The sequence below is a fragment of the Moschus berezovskii genome, chromosome 24 (genome assembly GCF_049115385.1).
Source record: "Moschus berezovskii isolate FMDL1 chromosome 24, NW_MosBer_1.0, whole genome shotgun sequence".
NCBI classification, from domain to species: Eukaryota; Metazoa; Chordata; class Mammalia; order Artiodactyla; family Moschidae; genus Moschus; species Moschus berezovskii.
The window spans coordinates 1,823,455-1,838,591 of NC_142483.1; the positions used below are offsets into that span (position 1 = coordinate 1,823,455).

Here is a 15,137-nt window from a genome sequence, read left to right on the forward strand (position 1 = left end):
GATCCTGAGTGCACACCGGGCGGTGTGTGGGTCAGTGCCAACAAGGCACCATGTTCTGTCCCTCTGAAACGTTCAGATGCAGAGCACTGACGGCCTGGGGCACTCCTTCGCCAGAGACACTGCGCTGCCACTGGCCTGCTTGCCCAGGGGGGGAGACCCGCCCCTCCTGCCCCATGGAGCTCAGAGAACAGACACCGGGCAGGTCTTGCCCCGACCTCCCACCCCGCCATGGGGGAAAGCACAGAACTCACTAGCTTTTCCTGCCAAAGAGCCCCTTCACCAGACCACACACTCACCAGCCAGCCCCCGAATTTAGCCCACAAAGGGCAGTTTGATTAATTTCAGCATTTTTGCATCCTGACCTTGGACTTCATGCGCCTTCAAAGGCCGCCTTTCCAGAACCGTTCCAGGGACAATTACAGAGGCTCGGCTGAGAGCTGAGCCAGCTGGGCGGCGGTTAACTTTACTCACCATACTCTTCTGGGACTTGCATTCCAAAAAGCCCCAGGGACTTCAGTTTCTCTAAAGTTTCATCTGGGATTTTTCCCTCCTGGTCAATTTTTCGAGAGTCCACTGCCAAGAGGAAATATTTTGATTAAATAACATATAACCTACGTTTATACAAACAGAAGTAAACAGAACAACTGTATTTCGCGTATGTTAATATTGTATATTACAACACCAGCGACAGAAACTTCAAACCGGAAGCTGTCTAGCCAAGGTCACTGCTGTTTGATTGCACCTCACTAGCCTAGCAAGAACTGCACTTCAAAGGGCTTCCAATGTGCACAGTGATTCCCTGCACAAAACCGCAGCAAACTAAAATTTACAAGACCTAAACTTTCCTGCCTAAAAAGAATTCAGAGTAATGCTAGTAAAGATGGTCCAAGAACTTGGAAAAAGAATGGAGGCACGCATGGAGAAAATACAGGAAATGTTTAAGGACCTAGAAAAACTAAAGGACAAATAAACACTGATGAACAAACCAAACACTGAAATGAAAAAGACACCACACGGAATAAACAAACAGGATAACTGAGGCAGAACGAACAGGCGGGCGGGAAGATAGGCCAGAAGGGAGTAGCAGAAAAAAAAACGAAGGGAGTGGCAGGATACATTTAAAGTGACAAAAGCAAAAAAACCTACAACCAAGATTACGGTTCCCAGCAAGGCTCCCATTCAGATTTGACAGAGAAATCAAAAGCTTTACAGACAAGCAAGATATAGGAGAATTCAGCACCACCAAACCAGCCTTATGACGAATGCTAAAGGGAACTTCTCTCCAGGAAACAAGAAAAACACCCACAAAAACAAATCCAAAACAATAAAGAAAATGGTAATAGGAACATAAAGACGGATGATTACGTTGAATGTAAAGGAATTAAATGCTCTGACCAAAAGACACAGACTGCCTGAATGGATTAACCAAGACCCGATATACGCTGTCTACAAGAGACTCACCTCACACCGAGGGGCACACACAGACTTTCAAAGTAAGGACTGAAGAAGGCATTCCACGCAAACAGAAATCAAAGGAAAGCTGCAGGGGCAGTAATCACACCGGATAAAACAAATTTCAGAATAAAGACGCGGCAGGAGACAAGGAAGGACACGGCACGACGACCAAGGGCTCCATCCGAGAAGATGCAACAATTACACATGTTTATACAGCCAGCAAGGAAGCGCCTCAATACAGAAGGCAGATGCTAACAGCCCTCAGAGGGCAAATCAGCAGCAACGCACTATTCCTGGGGGACTGTAGGTGTTTAGGAGTATTTTATCACTTACTGGCTGTGACAGCCTCAGCTGTCGCGCACAGGCTCAGTAGCTGCCGGGCACTTAGCTGCTCTGTGGCACGTGGGATCTTAGTTCCCAAAACAGGGATGGAACCCGCGTCCCCTGCACTGGAAGATGGATTCTTAACCACTGGACCACTAGGGAAGTCCCCAGTGAGGGACCTTCGCACCCCACTTCTACCAATGAACAGATCATCCAACAGAACACGAATAAGAAAACACAAACATTAAATGACACGTTGGGCCAGGCAGACGTAATTGATATTTAATGTCAATAAACTGGAAGGAATTTTGGAGGAATGTCCTTCCCACGGCAGCAGAGTACATCCTCTTCTCGAGTGCATCCGGAACACTGGCCAGCATGGAGCTCACCTGGCGTCACAGACGGAGCCTCCGTGCGTCTTCTGGAGGCCTACACCATGGTCAGGGGTTTGTGCCACGACTTCTGTGACCCAGAACCTAGACCGTCCCTGGAACTGACTGAGCCGCGCAGCAACTGCTGCCATGCGCCCCCAGCCCTTACTGGCCAGTTCCCTGACCCCATCTCAGGTAAAGACACCTACTCTGACCAGCCACCGAATGCCACCCTTCCAGCAGGAATTTTCTTTGTCCTGAGACGATGAACACTGGCTGCTAACCCAGACGTGCATCGGCTCTCCCTTGAGCCAGCCCACTGCTCTAACAGCGTCTCTCACGCTAATAAACTCTGTTCTTCTGTCAGTGTGCCTCGTGTCTGGAAATTCTTTTCCAGTTTGTGCACAAACACGACATTTGTTTGTGCCCCATTTGTCTCCTGGGGCTTCTCCCTCCTACTCTCTCATTTCTTTTTCCTCAAACCTTCTGCTAACGGGCGAGTGGCTGTGGAAGCAACTGAGAAACTCTGGTCAGAGTTACTCTGCTGGGCCCAGTAGCTGCCACCCAAACGAGGGAGGTTCTCCTCTCTTCTTCCTTACTTAATTAGGGTGAGGACCGTGCTGTGTGCAGTGCTTGGCTGCTCAGTCATGTCCAACTCTGTGCGTCCCCACGGGCTGTAGCCCACCAGGCTCCTCTGTCTGTGGGCATTCTCCAGGCAAGAACACTAGAGCGGGTGGCCATGCCCTCCCACAGGGAACCTTCCCGACCCAGGGGCTGAGCCCAGGTCTCCCTCACGGTAGGCGGATTCTTTACCGACTGAGTATGTGGGCATGAGTCCAGCGCTCAGAAGCCATCAGGACGCCTGTTACTTGAAGACTCGACTCGAATGACAGGATGAGGGGGTCACAGAACAGACCAGGCTATTAGACCACAGGCCCCAGCAAGACAGCACGGCCAGGCACAGAATACCGAGCCTGCTCTTCATGGCTGCCACCTTACCAGCAGGACTACAAGGTGGATTCCTCAGCCTTTTTCTCTCATACTTTCACTTTTCCCTCTTCGGTCTGGATTCATTTCCTGGAAGCTTAGGAGCTGCCTCTGAGGCATCCCAAAGAGGGCCTTCCACATTTCAGGCAATCACCAAATCGTGAGCCACCCAGCCGGTTCTGGGAACCTCTTTCCTGTCTTTCCTGGCCAAGCTGCACGGTGCCTTGCCAGCCGGTTCGTGTCTCAGCCACGAGCTCGGGGGTCACCTCTCACTGTTGGGACACCCGGCCGTGTGTGCCGCCAGCCACGTGGTGCCTCAGTCAGACAGAGGGCTCACAGGACAGAGGGCCTGTCTGTGGCTGGTGACTCAGTACCCCCTTCTCGGGCTCTGGCATGCCTCGGGAACCTCCCTCAGACTCATCCCCTCGGCCATTTCTCAAGAACTAGAAAAACTTTGGACCTGCAAACCTGGAAAAGAAAAGGCTCCCTTTCTTTTGCACTGACTGAGGGACAGCCTCTTGCTGGCACACTAAAGGATAACACAGTCCTCCAACTTGACCTCTACTGTTGGAGACAAGGAAATGACTCAGAGGCCCCTGACGTTCACGACTTCACAGCCCTCGGTCAGAGCCCGGATCTGAGGGACTCACGGCGCAGGTGCCTTTCTGTCACCACTCCATCCCCTCGACCCCTCCCCGCTATATCCCCTCCACCAGATCTTCTAAAAAAACTCTCGTGTTTTAAAGAATCCTCTTCCATCAGTGTGGGGGGTGGTGGTGAGGGATTCAGTGTTTCCCAACTCCTTCAAGTTCCCTCAGTCCTTCAGAACCTTTGGATCAAACTGAGACCCACCCCTCCCAAGAGGGACAATCTGTGCTGGGATAACATCTTATCAGTCAGCCTGCCCCTGCTCTTAGGGCCAGGGTGAGCATTCTCTAGATCACTCGCTTTAAATTTTAGCTACAAGACCATGATCACAGAGGGAAAAAAGGCAGTATGGCTGTGATCTTCTTCAGACTCTGGAGAAAACTGCTTGAAATGAAATCTTGTTGAAATCGCAAAACCGGTTCTTTCTGCATATGCAATTAGAAAAAAGCTAGCATGTTGAAATACTTTAAGCTCTGACCTGAGAAAACAGAAACCCGCCTAGGAAAAACCCTGAAGTTAACTCTTCTCAGTCCTCGAGATATACAGTGTGCTTTGCCTAAGACTTCAGCCTTGGGCAAACTAGGAGAACTTCAAGTTAAGAAAAAAGGTGGTGTGGGGGCAAAGAGACGAGATCTCTGTCTGGATTAATGTGTGTCTTTGGTTAATATCGCTGAAGTTAACTTGTAAATGAGCTCAAATTTAACTGATCTAAGGAAAAGAAAGTGCTTACAAATCAAACAATTCTAAATGAAGTTCAGGTTCACGTGAACTGGGAGATACTCAATATTAAACTAATACTTGGTATTAATGTTTATCTAAATATTTCAGATGTATCTTAATTATCAGCGTTAGGTGTAATACTTTTATTGTGCCTAGGTTAAATATAAACTAAATAAGATCTTATTATATCTGTTGTAAATTTTTCAACAAGGAAAGTCACTTGATGTGAAGAGAAGTCTCAGGAAAGAACATGCAAATGAGTTGAGAGCTTTGGGTGATTTCTGTCTGCCAATGGTTCATGGTTACTTAAGGAAAGCAGAATGTGTCTTTTTAATTTAAAAGGCTTTAAGAAATGGAGTGACATTTTATTAAAGGAAAAGGAATTAAGTCTGACTTCAGTTCAGTCGCTCAGTCGTGTCTGACTCTCTGCGACCCCATGGACTGCAGCACGCCAGGCCTCCGTGTCCATCACCAACTCCCGGAGTTCACTCAAACTCATGTCCATCAAGTCGGTGATGCCATCCAGCCATCTCATCCTCTGCCGTCCCCTTCTCCCGCCTTCAATCTTTCCCTACAGGTGGCTGTTTCAGAACAGGCAAATAAACTGATGAATATGGAAAGTGAAAAAGGCGTGTAGAAAGTGGACCCCAAGAAAAGTAGGGTGCATGGTACAAGTTATCTTGAGACATTGAACTGCCTTGGAAATCTTTTATTGCTATTTTGACAAAGTGAATAGCTATTATTTCACGATGAATATGAGCCCATACCAGACTGGAACTTTCTCTGTTAAGAGAACAAAGTTTTCTTGGAATGCAGCTTTTGATCACAGACTATGAATTTCTTTGCCTTTAAATGATTTGTATTTACCTTTAAAACCTTTTGTTACTTTGGTAAAATACTATTTCACAATGATCTATGAAGATTATGGTACATTTAGGAAAAGCTCATTCTGCTTTTAAAAAATTTAATCCCTTATTGTCAGACTGTTGCTATCCTGATGTCTTTAAAACACAACAGTCTACTCCTAAACCAGCTAATTTAAAATGAATAAACAATGACTGTAAATCAAACAGTCAGGGCTATGGGAAATCCAAGACAGCACTTGGCCTTTTCTGGTTCCCTGACAAACTCATTTTTTTTTTTTTTTTAAATGGGATAAAGCCTTCCTTAGTTGCAGGGTTAATGCCCTTACAATGAAAAAAGAAAAAGGTTAAAAATGTGAATTCTGCTTACAGTATACTTTCTACAACCTCCAGTGCTCAAGGCACTTGACTGGACAAATCATTCAAGCCTTAACAGAAACTTCACAAATTTCTTAAAACCATCAATGTCACTATCATCTTCAACCATTAGGCAAGGACAACAGAACAGATTAGTTACGTGGGATGATTATAATTCTCATGAATTTTTGTCTGACATGTTGTTGTTCAGTCGCTCAGTCGTGTCCGACTCTTTGCGACCCCATGAATCACAGCACGCCAGGCCTCCCTGTCCATCACCAACTCCCGGAGTTCACTCAAACTCATGTTCACAGAGTCGGTGATGCCATCCAGCCATCTCACTCTCTGTCGTCCCCGTCTCCTCCCACCTTCAATCTTTCCCAGCATCAGGTTCTTTTCCAGTGAGTCAGTACTTCCCATCAGGTGGTCAAAGCATTGGAGTTTCAGCTTCAACATCAGTCCTTTCGAAGAATATTCAGGACTGATTTCCTTTAGGATGGACTGGTTGAATCTCCCTGCAGTCCAAGGGACTCTCAAGAGTTTTCCCCAACACCACAGTTCAAAAGCATCAATTCTTCAGCGCTCAGCTTCCTTCACAGTCTAACTCTCACATCCATGCATGACCACTGGAAAAACCATAGCCTTGACTAGACGGACCTTTGTTGGCAAAGTAATGTCTCTGCTTTTTATTCTTATTTTTTCCTCTCTTTCTTTTTCTCTATCCACCATGGGTGCACATGTGTTCTCCATCCTGAACCCCCCTCCCAGCTGCCTCCCCATCCCATCCCTCTGAGTCATCCCAGTGCACCAGCCCCGAGTACCCTATCTCATGCATTGAACCTGGACTGGCGATTCATTTCATATATGGTAATATACATGTTTCAATGCCATTCTCCCAAATGATCCCACCCTCGGTCTCTCCCACAGAGAGGGAGAATGTCTCTGCTTTTTAATACACTGTCTAGGTTTGTCACAGCTTTTCTTCCAAGGAGCAAGCGTCTTTTAATTTTATGGCTGCAGTCCCCATCTGCAGTGATTCTGGAGCCAAGAAAATAAAGTCACTGTTTCCATTGTTTCCCCATCTATTTGCCATGAAGTGATGGGACCAGATTCCATGATACATTAAGTTAACCTTAAAAATGCCTTCCGATATTAAAAGCAAATTACCAATACAGGTAACGTTCTATTTCTTGATCTGGATGTATTCACTGCATAAAACCACTACAACTACACTTTCATGAGACCTAAACTCTCCTGGAGGCGTTTACTAAACTTGAGCTTTGATTTACTACCTGTGCCTTCTGGACAGAAAGAGAACAGCAGACCCGAGGCCAGCTCTGGACCCAGCCCGTGTCCAGAACCACCCTCTTCCCCGGAGCCCACAGGCTCTGAGAACAAGTCGGCCTGTCGACAAGAACACACATGCAGCAAAGGGAAACTCAACCGTCGCTGTGTGAGGGCTGCGACTGCAGACTCCACGGGTCAAGTTCAAGTGTTCCCACAGGCTGCTGACAAGTTAAGCTTCATCACCACCGCAGACCATAAAGACAACCACAGCCACGCCTGTAAACGTACACACACGGGTCACCAGCGAGAAGGACAGGTTCCCCAAGTGGGGTGCAAACCCCTCAGTTTGTGCTGTCACAGTGTACTGGTGTGTGTAAGAAACTGCACAGGCACAGAATAACTTTTTGAGTTTGGAGGTCTGCTGGCCCATGAGACCGTCCCCACACGCAACGAAAACCCTTCCACCCCGGCTTCCCCGTGTCCGTCTGCGATCAGTCCTTCCCTCCGTCTCCACCCCCAGGTGACCACGCATCTTTTCGTCTATGGATTAGTTTGCATTTTCGAGTTTTACATACAGGGGATCACACAGCGTTTTGTTGGTCTGGCCTCTCTGATTTGGCATAATTGTTCAACGGCCTACTGTGTGGGTATGAAATTGTTTACCTATTCACCCCTCGAAGGACATGTGGGTTGTTCCCAGTTTGGGACTCTCAGAAGGAACATCTGTATTCAGGTTGTGGGGCTGTGTGCTAGGGCACGCTCACCTTTTCAGGAAGCGCTCACAAACAGGCTGCCTTAGCACACAGCGTACTGAGGACACAGAGAAGGGCCGTGTTGCCAGTTAGAGGAGAGCCAGCCTGGGGCTGTGCACCCTCAACAGGGCAGCACCGCCCCCTGGGGGTGAGAGCTGGTTCTGGAGGAAGGGAAGCAAAAAAAAGGTTAAGCATAAAGGACAGAAACACCTGTAACAGGTACAGAAACATGCACAGTATAGCTGTGGCGTTGCCATCTCACAAAGGGAGACTTCCTGGGCGGCCCAGTGGTTAGGAACCCAGCTGCCGACGCAGGGGATGCAGGCTCAGTCCCTGGTCTGGAAGACCCCACATGCCTCGGAGTAACCGAGCCTGTGCGCCTAAAGTCCATGCTCCGCAACAAGAGAACCACCACAATCAGAAGGTCGCCATTGCAGCGAAGACCCAGCACAGCCAAAACTAGGTAAATGAATAAGTAATTTTTAAAAATGCCACAGAGGGATGCAACCAGGGGAATGGGGAATGAGAGAGCAGCAGTAACGAATGAAAACATTGAGAAACACTGCTCTCCAGGCTGCTCTGCTCCTTCTAACACTTAAAAGCAAGCACTGAATGACTCAAACTGAAGTCCACAGGGACCCATAGCCAACCACGAGGCGCGTGGAGCAGCAGGGAAGACATGAGGGCAGATGAGGATAAAAAATCGGTCAACTGAGTGTGACCCAGAAATAACGAAGATGACAGCAGACAAGAGCATCACAAGAGCTATAATTAAATTCTAAACTCTCAAAAAGTAGAAGGAGATACGAGCATAGTCAGTAGAGACACAGAAGAGAAAAAATTCAAATCAAACTGCCCAGAGATGAGAGACCGCTTAAGATGAAAAGCTCTGGATTGGATTACCATTAGATTAAATACTAGGGGAAAAAAAATTGGTGGCCACTTGGTGGCTCGGACGGCATCGCAGAAGGAACTTAATTTCGTGGGCACAATTGGCCCTGCTTGATGCCAAGTGGAACTGTCGACCAGAAGGTCCTGACCAACTGTGGATCTGAATCTTTCAGGACAGGGGAAAAGGCAAGGAAGGTCTCAGCCTGAATGCAGCTAGGAGGAATAGGCCTCCTTGTTCTTTTAGGCTGTTTCTAATTCACACCCCTCAGGCATCCACTTTTCCGCTTCTCCTGGAGTGGGAGAGTCGGGAGGAGAGCAGCAGGGTTCCTGAGGACAGCAGCCTTGTGGCGACTCCTCCGGCTTCCCACATGCACAGGTAAGCTGCTGCCCCAGGCCCAAGATTCTCTGAGGGCTCCAATCTGTGGGCAGACACTGTCATTAAAAAGGCAAACCAAATAAAAGCTTATCTATACTTAAAAAATAGTGAACAGAAAATATAATAGAAACTACAAAATGAAAGACAAACAAACAACTGAGCGTCGGTGAAGTGTGGGACCACCTCAAGCAGACGGCGCTCTGTATTTGCACAATCTCCACGGGGGGGATGGAGAAGGAAATGGCAGCCCACTCCAGTGTTCTTGCCTGGAGAATCCCAGGGACGGGGGAGCCTGGTGGGCTTCCGTCTAAGGGGTCACACAGAGTCGGACACGACTGAAGTGACTTAGCAGCAACAGCAGCAGCCACGGGGAGGAGTGGGTGGGGGAACGCGCCATGGCTGGTGGTGGAGCCAGGTGAAAGAGTTCTGGCGGTCAAAAACGCACCGAAGCTGATACTACAAACAGAGATCGAGAAGGTGGAGAACACTACACACCGTCAATTTCTCTACAACCACTCAAACGCAGTCAGAGACAAAAGAAACAACACGTGGGAAAAAAGATAAAATGGTAGCAGGCTTCCCTTGGGGCTCAGATGGCAAAGAATCTGCCTGCAACGCGGGAGGCCTGGGTTGCATCCCAGGGTTGGGAAGATCCCTGGAGAAGGGAAAGGCTCCCCACTCCAGTGCTGTGGCCTGGAGAGTGCCATGGACTGCCATGGACTGGATTATACATATAAAATCACATTAAAAGAAGCACATATTCAAAACCAGTGTAAAGGCAGGGACTGCGGGAGGCTGAAACGGGTGAGGGGTCACCCGCCTGGTGAGGGATGGAAGCTGCAGCGCTGGTGGTGGCGACACGGAAGTGGGGCTGTGACACTGCACGCCTGAGACACACGATGTTACAGACCAGCGTCACCTCCATAAAATACAAACTAAAAATGGCCAAGACTGTCACATGGTATTTTAAAACGCTGCCCATACGAAATAACCTGATCATTTTCATTTTGAAATAATTTTAAAGAAACGTCACAAAACTAATATAGAGTTCCCTGATACTTTTCATCCAGCTTTTCCTAAGAGAAGCTTACAGAATCATGGGGAAACCACCGCCATTAAGAAATTGACAGTCATACAATATTACTAACTAAATTACAGAGTTCATTTGAATTTCACTGACTTTTCCACTGATGCCCTGTCTCTGGCCTGGGATCCAGCCCAGGAGCCATACTATATTTGGCTGTCAAGTCCCCTTAGTATTCTCCAGAGTGAACCCAAGGATAAAATAATACCACATGATGACCAGGAAGAACGGTCCTGACAATGCAGGAGTCCTCCAGGGTTCAAAACCGAGGCAAAGGATTTCACCATGTCAGAAGAATCAGTTCAGTTCAGTCGCTCAGTCGTGTCCGACTCTCCGCGACCCCATGAATCACAGCACGCCAGGCCTCCCTGTCCATCACCAACTCCCGGAGTTCACTCAAACTCATGTCCACAGAGTCGGTGATGCCATCCAGCCATAAGAGGCAGAGAAAACACTGGACAAAATTCGACACAATTTACATTGAAAACTCTTCACAAACCAAACTTCCTTAACCCGGTTCAGGGCACCTACAAAAACCATATTGCTAACATCATACTTGAGGTAAAAGACTGATGGCTTTCTCGTTAAAATCAGGCACAAGGCAGGGAAGTTTGGTCTGACCACTCCTACTCAACATAATGGAGATGTTAGCCAGTGAATCAAGCAACGACAAGAAAACCAGATTGGAAAGGAAGACAGGAAACCGCCCTCATCACCAACAATGTGACTGTCCAGGTACTAAACGCTCCAGGACCAACCAAAAAAGCTCTGCGAGCTACTAAACGAGTTTAACAAGGCTGCAGGGTATGAGGTCAATACATAAAACCCAACTGTACTCACTGAGAGGATGTATCAAGGGAACTAAACACGTGAAAAAATTTTACATCAGGCAAAGGCAAATTAAAACTACATGATAACACTCCATGTCTATCAGAATAGCTACAGGTTTTAAATCTTTTTGTTTTTTATACACAAAGCCAGTGACAACACCAAATCCTGGCAAAAAGGCACAGAAATTAGAATATATTGCTACTGGGAACGTAAAATAGTACAGCCAGCACTCTGAAAATAATTAAACATACAAACTACCACAAGACCCAGCAACCTCCCTCCTGGCCATTTATCCTAGAGAGATGAACACATGTTCACACAAAGCTTGAACACAAATGTACACAGAAGGGTTACTCATAAGAGCCCCCAAACTGGAAACAACCAAGATGTTCGTAAGCTTCAGAACAGTCAACAAACTGTGGTAACAGGTACATGGAAAACTGCTGAGCAGTGAAAAGGCACAACCCACTGACGCACAGCAGCTCACAGAAGCGTTCCGCAGAGTGAAAACGCCAACCCTGCACTGCTTGTTGCTGTACATCCATCATGGCTCCATTAAAACAACGGTTTTGAAGTAACAAAATATACAAAGGGAGAAAGACTAGTGGTCTGCAGAAGCTGGGGGAGGAGTGGGCAAGAGGTGGCTACGGCTGTCAGAGGAACGTGCGTGAGTCCTGCGATGGGACTGCACACATGACAGAATCCCAAGGCACACACACAATCAGCAAACGCAAAACAGGCACGACCTGCATTAGGCTGGTGTCCCGTTTCTGGTCGCTACCAAGCGCAGCAGTCTTGCACGATGCGCTCCGTACAGGCTAGCGCTGGGAGAAACGGACCGGGTGAAGGGTGAATGACGGGCACAACTGCCTTAAAGCAAGCAGTGTCATCATGACACTTGTCACACTGCACACACATTGAACTTCAGGAGATGACCCTGAGGGAGAACTGAGAAATCTTCACAAAACCCAGCATCTGCTGAAGTTCAGCTAAAACGGATTTCAAAGGCAAAACCTAAGACACGATGGGATACATTTTATTTTCATCTTGTTTATAGCTCCTATATCTCCTTTCTCAAGTGTGAATCTCTTTTACATATGAAGTAAACAAAATACAGATGAAGAAAAATTCCAGAAATAGGGAGTATGTAGAGAAAAATGTGAACTTTCACACCACTGTAAAAATAATATGTAAAAAAAGCCAACTGTATTTCTATATACAAACAACAAATAATCAGGAGTCAAAATTTCTAAAAATATCACTGACGATAATATCAAAGGATTTTAAATACTTATGGATATATTTTTACAAACCATCAAACAACAATAAGGATGAGTTGAGAAACCATCTGACGCTCTTGATAAAATCTGTCCACACGCTATGCACTGCCCATGACAACACAAAACGCTGGTGAGAGAGTCAGGAATCAAATGGGGAGATAGTCCACAAGCGGGGATCTGAAAATTCAGTACTGTTACAAATCTGAATTCTCCCTGAAACTGATTTACGGGTTTACTGTAACCCCGATCATACACAAGCCTTTTGCTGAAGCTAAAAAACTGATTCTAAAATTTACGAGCCGATGCGAAGGACCCAGAGGAGCCAAACAACCTCAGAAAAGAACAAGCTGGGGGACAAACACTGCCAGGCTTCAAGCCTAAGACAGAGCTCAGTGAAGACGACAACTTACCACGCGCATGAAGAGGCAAAACAAGGGGCAGAACAGGATCCAAAAACAGACCCACACGGAAGACGGTTAACTGGTTTCTCCCACCTTTTCATACTGTAGCAAAACAGACATATAACTTACCACCTTAACCAGCTTTTTAAACAAAAGAAATGCATTTTTCGGCTGTGTTCGGTCTGAGCTGCGCGAGTGGGCTTCTCTAGTTGCGGTATCTGGGTCTAGAGCACGCGGGCCCAGTAGCCGTGGAGCACGGGCTTAGCTGACCCATGGCCAGCGGGGTCCCAGTTCCCCAGCCAGAAACTGAACCCGCGTCCCCTGCACTGGGAGCTGGGTTCTCAACCACCCGACCATCAGAGAAGCCCCGTGTTGCATGTATCAACTGTTCATGTCTTTTTAATGCTGAGCGTACTCCCTCATACGAATATATCAAAATTCGTTTATCCATTCACCTATCAACTGACATTTGGTAGGTATCCAGACTTCTGCATTCCAATCCCCTATAATGAGATCAAACTGCCAACATTCACTGGATCGCAGAAAAAGCAAAGGAATTCCAGAAAAACATCTATTTCTGCTTCAATGACTATGTTAAAGCCTTTGACTATGTGGATTACAACACCGTGGAAAATTCCTGAAGAGATGAGAATACCAGACCACCTTCCCTGTCTCCTGAGAAACTTTATACAGGTCAGGAAGCAGAACTGATGCTTTTGAATTGTGGTGCTAGAGAAGGCGCTTGAGAGTCCCTTGGACTGCAAGGAGATCCAACTAGTCCATTCTAAAGGAGATCAGTCCTGGGTGTTCATTGGAAGGACTGATGCCGAAGTTGAAACTCTAATACTTTGATGCCAAGCTCTAATACCTGATGCCAAGAGACAACTCACTGGAAAAGACCTTGATGTTGGCACGGATTCAGGATAGGAGAAGGGGGTGACAGAGGATGAGATGGTTGGATGGCATCATCAACTCAATGCACAGGAACTTAAGCAAGCTTCGGGAGATGGTGGAGGACAGGAGCCTGGCATGCTTCAGTTCATGGGGTCGCAAAGAGTCAGACATGACTCAGCAGCTGAACAAGGTGTCCAGGGCTTAGCTGTCAAAACAGGGTGCTGTGAACATTTTTCTGTAAGTCGAGTGCAGACATGAGTTTACATTTCTCTCGGGGAGACATCTAGGAGGGCACTGCCTGAGTCATATGACAGGCTCGTGCCGAACTCGAAGGAAGTGCCAGGCTGCTTTCCCAAGTGGCCACCCCCTCACACGCCCAGCGGTGCCTTGGAGCTCCAGCTGCCCCATGTTTTCGCCAGCGCTATATGGGCAGCCTTTCCGATTCCAGGCACAACAGTGTATTGTCACATCTCAGTGTGGCTCCACTTCCCTTTCCTCGATGACTGAGGAGATGCTCGGCACTTTTTCATGTGCTTATTTTGCCAACTCTATGTCTTTTGTCGGTGAAGTGTCTTTCAACTATCTGATGCATTTTTGGGGAACTGGGTTTTCTTTAGGAAAAGCTGTCACCCCCTTCTCCTTAATCTTTGCCTACATCAAGGTCTTTTCCAGTGAGTTGGAAAAGCTTTAGGAAGTTTCTTTATGTACCAGCGTTAAGACTTTTTTTTTTTTTGACTTTTAAGATCCTTTTATTCAGACTAATGCTTCTCATTTTAACACCTTTTCCTGCTCTCTATAAAACTGTATTCCCAACTGTCTTGGCATAAAGTATGAACTATTTAGGTGTGGACAATCTCATCCGCCTCCACATGCTCTGTTTCCACTTGTGCTTGATTCTTCTGGCTCTGGGAACCTCTCCTGTGTATTTGTGCTCCCACTGTGAGTGTCCGGATTCCCCAGCAAACGGATGGGTCAGCAGGGGCATGTTACAGGGTTTGGGGCGCTGAGTGCAGCAGTGCCTGCGTGGGGCCTTTTGAAGGAGGGCACCACTACCTTCACTCCAGAGCTAAGACTTTTAACTGGTGTGTCTTTTACAAAACTCTGCTTCTAGTCTGTGGTTTGACTTCTCATTTTCTTAACAGTGTCTCAAAGAGCGCGGCTGGGTGGGGCGGGGCTAGGTACTGAGGCTTGGGAGGTCAGACCTGGGCACAGGACTGGGGTTGCCGTGGGAAGTCAGCCTGAGGTGCTAGGGTGGGCTTGCCACAACCGAGGGGGTGTGGGAGGGAGGAAGCCTGGGCCCGCCAGAGAGGCGAGGCACCGACGGGGGAACGGGCTGTCACCGCCGTCTGCATTCTCCGGTGGCAGGGCACCACCCACCTGGGCTCCAGGGGCAGGCACAGGCTGCCATCGTAGACCCAGGGCCGCCACCGCCGAGGGTCCTGGGAGCGGGTGCAGTCACCACCCCACCGTCTGGAAGCCTGCACAGCCTGCCACTGCCCAGGGTCCTGGGCCAATGCCCCCAGGCAAGTGTGTGGCCCGCTGCTGCTTCCGGGGCCCCAGAGCCCAGTGCAACCCCTGCGCCCGCCCCCAGGAGTGCAGTGAGGGTGAGCACCCTG

The 15,137-nt window shown here is 47.9% G+C and overlaps 1 protein-coding gene across 13 annotated transcripts in view; it reads right to left on the reverse strand.

Moving 5' to 3' along the window:
* The window catches only part of ACAD9 (acyl-CoA dehydrogenase family member 9), a 44,574-nt gene that overhangs the window by 15,021 nt on the left and 14,416 nt on the right, over positions 1–15,137 (reverse strand). For 12 of the 13 annotated variants that reach the window (XR_016036244.1, XM_088831897.1, XM_088831895.1 and 9 more), the window contains one exon: positions 472–573. The exons of the other annotated variant lie outside the window; for it this stretch is intronic. Coding sequence is in view for 9 of the 12 variants with exons in the window: in XM_088831897.1 (XP_088688023.1) it covers positions 472–573 (102 nt within the window). In the remaining 3 variants the exon portion in view is untranslated. Of the gene's footprint in view, positions 1–471; positions 574–15,137 lie in introns of those variants that run through there. 13 annotated transcript variants of the gene reach the window in all.